Source organism: Acanthopagrus latus, chromosome 18 (assembly GCF_904848185.1).
Source record: "Acanthopagrus latus isolate v.2019 chromosome 18, fAcaLat1.1, whole genome shotgun sequence".
Taxonomy (NCBI): domain Eukaryota; kingdom Metazoa; phylum Chordata; class Actinopteri; order Spariformes; family Sparidae; genus Acanthopagrus; species Acanthopagrus latus.
In genome coordinates this window covers 108,214-117,310 of record NC_051056.1, presented here as the reverse complement: position 1 = coordinate 117,310, position 9,097 = coordinate 108,214, and the positions used below count along the sequence as shown (strand labels likewise).

The following is a 9,097-nucleotide window of genomic DNA, read 5'->3' as shown; positions in this document are numbered from 1 at the left end:
AAGACAAGTAAGTGTAAATGACGAGTAAAGGTCTATCAGTTCCTTTTTACCACTGGATGGAATCAATACTATGTCTGGCTGACTGAATATGCCCCCATCATGAAGGAATAATAACACCGATAGGAAATCTAGGTTTTATTTTGAAAATGTATTCTTAAAATTGAAAGAACGGAAGTTGTGTGTGTTATCGCGGTAACTTGATGAGTTGTTGAGCAGCGTGACTGGCGGGAGGGACGGAGACCGAAGAGAGAAGACCAGGACAACAGGATCGACCGCGAGACGCGAAGAAGAAGAAGAAAGACCAACAACAACAACAACAACAACAACAACAACAACAACAGCAGCAACAACAACGAGAACAAGAAAAACAAGAACAATAAGAAGAAGAAACAGCGCCGACAGTGTCTCCGTCTCAGTTTACTTTGTGTCTGCTGCAGCTGCCAATCAAACACAATCCAGACGCAGAGGTGTTGTCAGGCCACGCCCGTTCAGGTAAACACTCAGGTGTGTTTCTGAACAGGTCAGGACACGGTGAAGCTCAGCAGCGTGTATGTGCGTGCGTGTGTGTGTGCGCGTGCGCGCTCACTTGCTCTATACGTATTGCATGTATGCAGCAACAGATGTTGACAGCTGTTGTTTAGTGTCCTGACAGATGAGCACGTGTTCATGCTCTGCAGACACATGGGACTCAGAAGTTTGAGAGGTTGTCTAAATATTTGCATGTCTCCTGTCTTTAACAATGTCCTGAGATGTGGAATATATATAAAAAGATCAAATTCTTTGTAATTAAAAAAACAAGCAGAGAAGGTGACAGTAGGTTTTCTGCCCTGAATTCTGTCTGAAGGTCCTCTGTCAACAATGAAGGTCAAGCTGTTGTAGCCTGACAGGAAAAACACAGGCAATTAAACCAACTGCATGTTGAGCTGACAGTAAAAGCTGAAGACACAACCCTGGTTAGAGTCATGTGAGAGCTAGGTTCGGGTCAGATTCAGGTCAGGTACAGTTTAGACCCAGGCTCGGGTCAGAACCAGGTTCAAGGCATGCTCAGTTGGAGGGTCAGGGTTTGTGGAGGGTCTTACTAACACACTCGTGTGTGTGTGTGTGTGTGTGTGTGTGTGTGTGTGTGTGTGTGTGTGTGTTTGTAAGGGGGGTGTTATGCTGCCACTTCCTGTCATTATGTGTTATTACTGTGGAAATAACTTCCACTGAACCTTCAATGCTTGTTTGTGTCCACTGAGGGTGATGGACAGCAGAAGAAGAAGTCAGTCCTGCACTGAAAAACTTGAATACTGAGAAAAATTACAAAAACAACAGCCAACTATAAAGTCAGCAACTAATTATTTCATTATATAATTATTGTTATATTACACTCTGAAATAAGACACTTTCTAAGACTAATATTATATATATTATTTTCAGACCATGTTTCCCTTTAATCTGTATATTTTGCAAAACATCAATACCTTCAAATTCATGAAACATTTGACAGACTTCTTTTTGTTTTTCATGTTTTTGTTTAATTTAAGTTAAAACTATTAGATATCATGTGAGGCTTGCCCTGTGAGAGAGATTCTGGATGTTACACACACATTTACAAGAATAAATTGTAACTTGAAACTGTCTCACAGAAGGAGAAAAGTAGTTATTGTGATACAGCTGACATGTTGCTCTGAGAAACTGTGCTGTGGTGAAGATTCATGGAATAAACTGTTTAATTTGTGTTTTATTGTGACTACTGTTCTGGCCTCAACATCGAAACAAATTCTGTCTCATCATTTCCACCAATATTAAAATGATTATAGCCACATCATTAAAGCTTCCTCCTCCTCTCTCTTCTCTTTCTTTAGGAGGATGAATGGAGGCGGCTCAACAGGAAATCCCAGCGCTGCCTCATCTCGCTTGCTTCCTGTCAACACTGATAAGGAGACTCTTGAACCAGCTGATTGGATCTCAGCTTCTGAGGAGAAGGGGGAGCAGAGGGGAGAGTCAGTCAGGCTGTCCCAGTACCAGAATCACCATAGTCCTGCCAAAATACACCACAGTCCTGTAGAGAAACACCAGAATCCTGCAGAGAACCACCAGAGTCCTCCTGCTGAGAAACACCAGAGTCCTGCAGAGAACCACCAGAGTCCTACTGCTGAGAAACACCAGAGTCCTACTGCTGAGAAACACCAGAGTCCTGCACAGAAAAATCAGAGTCCTCCTGCTGAGAAACATCAGAGTCCTCCTGCTGAGAAACGCCAGAGTCCTACTGCTGAGAAACGCCAGAGTCCTACTGCTGAGAAACACCAGAGTCCTGCACAGAAGCACCAGAGTCCTCCTGCTGAGAAATACCAGAGTCCTACTGCTGAGAAACACCAGAGTCCTGCAGAGACCCAGCAAACTGCAGAGGAACCTGACCAGCAGGTTCTCTATAAACACACAAATCACAAAGATCCCCCAACAGGAGAGCAGAAAACAGAAAATTTGTTTCAGACAGCTCAACTAAAAGTAGAAGATCAGACTGCTCCAAAACATGAAACAACTGCAGATCGACCAAAACCAGAAAACCCTAATTCAGATCGAACAGAACTAGATCCTCCTCCTAAAGACCAACAACAACTGGGACATTCACCTGTGATGAATAAAAAGGAAACAAAAGATTTTCTTGCCACAGATCAACCAAAACCAGATCATCTTCATACAGCTCTGAAGAAACCAGGAGATCCTTTTGGTGATAGACTAGAACAAGAACGAGCCAACTCTCAGGAACATCGACAACAGGAGGATCTATGTCTCACAAACCAGAAAACTGAAGAGGACCCTCCTCATCCTCATCCTCCCTTAAATGTAACTGTTTTCGCCTCAACCTTCAAAAAACAAAAACAGAACGACCTCCAAAAGCAAGAGTCTAAAGACCAGCAAAACCAACAGCATCCACCTTCAGAGAAATTCACTGTACCCACAGCTGAAAGGCATCACAACCAAGGAGATCCTCCTCACCTGAACACAACTCCTCCTCCTCTTGCAGTCCATCTGACTACAGTGTCAACCCTGGCTCCGCCCCTTACCATTGAGGTGTTCTGTGACCAAGTGCAGCCCAGCCCTCCGGATTCTTCTTCAAGTGAGCCCAAACTGTGTGGCTTCCTGCAGAAGCAGGGGGGGCCTCTGAAGACCTGGAAGCTGCGCTGGTTCACCCACGAGGAGAAGAAGAACCAGCTGTTCTACTACCGTACGCCACAGGATGTGGCGCCTCTGGGCCGGGTGGAGCTCTGCAGTGCCACCTTTACCTACCCATTAAAGGCTGAGAAGGGCACCTTCCATATCAAGACACCTGAACGCACCTTCATACTCAAGGTATGGTTGAGACTGTCCTGTTAGAAAGAATAAATCTCACCTGGTCTGAGTTCTTTTTTAAAAAAAATAAAATTATAATTATTGATATACATCACATCATGTTGACATTTACAAATAGATGTGTGATTTTTTTTTTCCAAATAAACAAACATACAAACAAGTAGAAAACATACAAAACATTATCCCACCCCCCACCCCAGTTGGTCTTCCCTTTTCAAACAGAATATCTCATCAACCATCTTACATTTGTGCATTCATGTTGATGTAGGAGCACAGTTGGATAGAAAAACAGAATGTGTTGTTCACTCCTACACCCTAGGAGTTGTAGCTACATTATTGAAATATGAGATAAGAGGCTGCAATGTAGTATAGAATTTCTCAGTTGACCCTCAGAGTGAAAATTTGATTTTTTCTAATTTAAGGAATGACATTAGGTCAGCCTGCCAAGATTGTTCTGCTGGGGATTTAGGCAACTTCCAGTGTAGAAGGATACACCTGTGGACAATCAGAGAGGCAAATGCTAAAACATTTAATGTCTGTTTACTGAATTCTGAATAATTTGAGGGAACTCCAAAAGTAGCAATGAGCGGACAGGGAGTGAAAGCTACATCTAGAACCTCTGACATGATGGTGAAAAAGCTCTTCCAGAACCTTGTTAGCTTTGAGCATGACCAGAAAGTATGGGCTAAGTCAGCTGGGACAAAGGCACATCTATTGCAAGCTTCACTACTGCCAGAAAAAATCTTTGCTAGTTTTGCTTTGCTGAAATGCATTCTATGCAGTACTTTGAATTGTATTAAGTTAAGAGGGGCACAGGATGAGGAGTTATTCACTTGTGATTTGGCTCTCTCCCACCAAGGATCCTGAAGTTGGATTCCTAGCTCTTTTTCCCATCCCTGTTTTGCTGTGATCTGTGAAGAAGGGTTAGCCTGGAGAATACCTGTGTATACCTGCGTTACCTACCAAGAATTTTAGGTAAATCTGCTGGTAAATGTGGAAATGCACTGCAATGATCTTTAATAAAACTGCGAACCTGGAGGTAGCGAAAGAAGTCGGTCCGGGGCAAGTCATGCTTATGGGACAGACTCTCAAAATCAACAAATGTACCAATTAAAAACAGGTCTCGGAATGATATGATACCGCTCTCCTTCCAAAGTGTAAATGCAACAAGACAGGCAGACATGGTGTTCCTACAAGAGACTCATATGAAGAACTTGGAGGCAATGAAACTTAAAAAGAGCTGGGTGGGCCTCATCTTTCATAGCTTATTCAGTTGTGCATAAGAAATTGCAGTTTGTTTTGCTAAAGGGCACAAGGACGAAGAGGGGAGGGGTTTCTGTATTAAATCAGTAATTAATGGAAGGAAAATTAACCTATGTAATATCTATACCCCTAATGAGGATGATCCTGAGTTTTTTCATAAAATCAATAGGCTTCTAGGGACACATGAGGATGGATATACAATCCTTGGAGGGGACTTTAATCAGACCCCAGACCCTGTGTTGGATAGGGCAAAGTACTCTCATACACCATCAAGGGGGCGAGTAGCATTAGGTCACCTACAGGAAGACATTTGTTTGGTCAACATCTGGAGACTGTTGAATCCTAGTAAGAGGGAATATACCTTTTACTCACATAATCATAGGTCATACAGTAGACTTGATTATTTCATTGTTTCTAAAGACTTGGTTGAATCAGTGGTGGATACTACAATAGGTGTCATAGCATTAACTGACCACGCCGCTGTAGACCTGTGTGTCTCTATTTGCATGGAAAAAATCAAGAGTAGTAGGTGGAGACTCAATACATCTCTTCTGCACAATGCTGGGTTTAAACAGACAATCTCAGAAGATCTGACAGATTTCTTTCAGATTAACATTGGTTCTACTCCAAAAATAGGCACAGTATGGGAGGCTTCAAAGGCATATATCAGAGGCAAAATTATTGCAGAAGCATCAAAAAGGAAGAAACAAGATAGAGAGAAAATCAGTAGGCTGGAGACTGAGATAAAACAAAAAGAGAGATATCTTTCCGAAAATTTTAGTGAAGACTTGCTGAAACAGGTGTGTGAATCAAGGTATAGTCTAAATTGTATATACAGCAAGAAGGCTGAGTATGCTATGTTTAGACTTAAGGCCAGCTTTTATGAAAGTGGAGAGAAGACTGGCAAACTTTTGGCAGGATAACTGAAAAAGCAGGACTTAAAACTAGCAAAGATAGTTACTTCAGCCAAGGAAATTAACCAGGTGTTTATGGAGTTTTACAATAATCTCTGTACATCTGTTACAGTTTTTAGCCCTGAAAAATTGAAAACAAGGTTTTCAAAAATTCAGTTGCCAAGTTTGCCAAAAGAACAGGTAGAGCAATCAGATGCAGATTAATTGCAGAGAGGAGGAGGTCAGGAAAGTTATTAAGTCAATGCAATCAGGCAAGACCCCTGGATTGGACGGTTTTCCTGTTGAGTACTACAAGCTGTACCTTGATATCTTAGCGCCTGATTTGACAAAGGTGTACTCAGAGTCATTATCACTTGGTCAGCTGCCGAATACTCTGAATGAATCAATAATTTTTATTATTCTTAAGGAGGACAAGGATTCTCTAGGCCCTGCTAGTTACCGGCCCATTAGTCTAGCAAATGTAGACTATAAAATTCTCACTAAAGTTTTGACTATGCAACTTGAAAATGTAATTCCTTGTATTGTAGACCCTGATCAGGTGGGATTTGTAAAGGGCAGATCATCTTCTGACAATTTAAGACGCCCACTCCACCTTATGTGGCAAAACAGAGAGACTGATGAACCTATTGCAGCCTTCTCTTTAGATGCAGAGAAGGCCTTTGATAGGGTGGAGTGGCGGTTTCTGATCCATGTTCTGGAGAGCTCTGGGTTTGTAGAGGGATTCATTAAATGGATTCAGTTGATATATGTAGAACCAAAGGCATCAGTGTTGACCAATGGGGTACTTTCACCTTTTTTCAATATATCTAGAGGCACAAAACAAGGAGACCCCCTCTCACCATTATTGTTTATTATGTTTCTTAAGCCACTTGCAATGGCAATTAGATTAAACACAAGCATACAGGGGGTAAGATCAGGAGGAAGGGAGCATAAACTTTACCTCTATGTGGACAACATCCTTTGGCTGTCTGTAAATCCTGTATCCTCAGCTCCCAGGCTCTTGAAAATTGTGGAAACTTTCTCTGAAATATCAGGCTACAAGATTAATTGGTATAAATCTTAAGTTATGCCAGTGTCCAGAACCTGTCTCCCAACAATAAATGATACACTTCAGTTCAAATGGATAGACTCAGGGATGCAATATCTTGGGATTCATCTTACTCCAGCTGTTGGTGACATGGTACAGGCAATTTTTTTTCCTTTGCTTCAGAATGTAAAGGCTAATTTGGGTAAGTGGAAACAGATCAACCTTAGCCTATGGGGAAAAGTAAATACCATTAAAATGATAGTCGCTCTACAGGTGAATTATATATCCATGATGGTGCCATTAACTGTTCCAGATTCCTTCTTTAAACAGTAAAATCAAATAATCAGGGAATTTCTGTGGAATGGCAACAAGCACCGTATAAAGCTTGAAAAGTTGTGTACAACTACAAGAAAGGGAGGGTTGCCTTTGCCTTATGAGGAGTTATACAGAACAGCCTTTGAGGTGTTCAAAATTGCCAAACATTGGTGTGGCGACAGTTCTAATCTGGGATGGTTGGATATAGAATGGGAGCTGGTGTCTTCATTTGGACCAATTGAGGCTCTGTCACAAACTCTTCAGAAGAAGAGACACCCAAATCCAATCATGTAGTATTCTAGAGAGATCTGGGTAAAGGTGCAGCAGCAACTGCATATATCCCAATACAAGCAAGTATATTCATCAATTTGGAATAATCCCTCAATTAAAGTAGGGGCATCGAAAGAAGTGGTCTTTACCAGATATTATTATACACCAGTCAAACTTTACAGAATGGGGTTGATGAAGGACAATCATTGTTGGAAATGTATGAATGACACAGGCTCCTACCTCCACCTTCTGTGGGGATGCCACATGTCCTTCCTTTTTGGAAACAAAATATTAAAACTATCGGAGAATGGTTAGATAGGCGTTAATAGGACACACCTCACTTTTCTGAAGGTTTATTTTATACCCTGAGATTTTACCAAAACTCTCGAGGATGGAGAGGATCCTGGGCATAGATGTGTCCGGATGCGAAACATACAGAATCATATCATCTGCATAAAGTGAAATTCTTTTTCAATTCCCTCCCTGTATAGGCCAATCATTGTAGTGTCCTGTCTTATTGCAATTGCTAAAGGTTCTATGGCCAATGCAAAAAGTAGAGGTGATAGAGGGCAGCCCTGCCTTGTTCCACGAGAAATTGCAAAGTGCTCAGAGTGCATCCCATTAGTACAAACCGAAGCTACTGGCATGCTGTATAAAAGTCTGATCCAATTGATAAATTGCTTCCCAAAGCCAAATTTATCTAATGCATAAAACAAATACCCCCACTCCAGCCTATCGAAGGCTTTTTCAGCATCCATGGACATGATCAGCTCTGGGGTGGTAGGATCTGAATCATGATAAATAATGTTTAAAAGTCGTCTAATATTAAAGAAAGAAAATCTATTTTTTATAAATCCCGTTTGGTCAGGGGAAATTATCTGGGGTAAGAATTTCTCTAATCTCAATGCTAGCAATTTGGCTAAAATCTTGATATCTACATTCAGTAATGAGATGGGACGATAAGAGTCACAATGAATCGGGTCCTTATTCTTTTTCAGGATCAAGGATATAGATGCCTCTCTTAACGATTGGGGCAGTACACCTAAAGCAAGAGACTCGTTATACATGTTTAGCATGTGTGGGATTAGGTGGGTGGAAAATCTCTTGAAAAACTCAGGTGGGAACCCATCCGGCCCCAGACTCTTGCCACTCTGAAGTGTTTTTATAGCCACATTTAGTTTTTCAGCAGTAATGGGATTTTCTAATACATTCTTAGACTCTTCATTAATAGTGGGCATGTTCAGATTTTGAAAGAAAGTGTCAAATATGGGACAAGAGTCATGCTCAGAGGAATAAATTGAACTATAGTAGTCCCTGAACGTATCATTTATTATTTTATTGTCATGTGTAAAACCATCAGCTGTTTGAATCTTTGTGATAAGTTGTGAGCTGCTTGTCTAAGCTGATGGCAATGATGTCGGGATCTCCAGAGCATGTTCTCTGCTTCACTGGTTGATAATGTGTCAAATTTATTTCTCTCAAGCAGAAGCTCCTTCAATAAGTCGGGTGAGGGGGAACCTTTATAAGCTAGTTCTAGTTGCGAAATTCGGGCAGTTATGTCTGATAATTTTTGATTAGCTTGCTTTTTATTAAAAGATATATAAGAAATTATCTGGCCTCTCAGGTATGCTTTTAGTGACTCCCACAAAGTTGTGCAAGAGATGTCCGGAGAAGAGTTAACCTCAACAAAAAATTTGGTCAGATACAAAGTGCACAAATTCCTCCTGAGATAATGCAATGGAACTAAGTCTCCAGCGGGGTCTAGGAGTGTTGTGCGCAAACCTAAGAGTAGCTGTGAGGGGGGAGTGGTCTGATATGACTATGGCATTGTATAAACAGGCCTCGACTGAAGAGAGTAAACGATTATCTACTAAAAAATAGTCGATAAGGGAAAATGTCTGATGTACCTGGGAGAAAAAGGAGTAAGACCAAGTGGTGGGGTTCATACTTCGCCATAGATCAGAAACAGCGT

General features: G+C 41.3%; 1 protein-coding gene across 3 annotated transcripts in view; it reads left to right on the top strand.

The window, feature by feature from the left end:
- Positions 1-200: 200 nt before the first annotated feature.
- tbc1d2 (TBC1 domain family, member 2) overlaps positions 201-9,097 on the top strand; it is a 46,799-nt gene continuing 37,902 nt past the window's right edge. For 2 of the 3 annotated variants that reach the window (XM_037077038.1, XM_037077036.1), the window contains exons 1-2: positions 201-492; positions 1,848-3,336. In XM_037077038.1, the coding sequence (XP_036932933.1) occupies positions 1,852-3,336 (1,485 nt within the window). In that variant the 5' untranslated portion in view covers positions 201-492; positions 1,848-1,851. Of the gene's footprint in view, positions 505-1,847; positions 3,337-9,097 lie in introns of all 3 variants that reach the window. The other variant, XM_037077037.1, reaches the window with a different exon arrangement.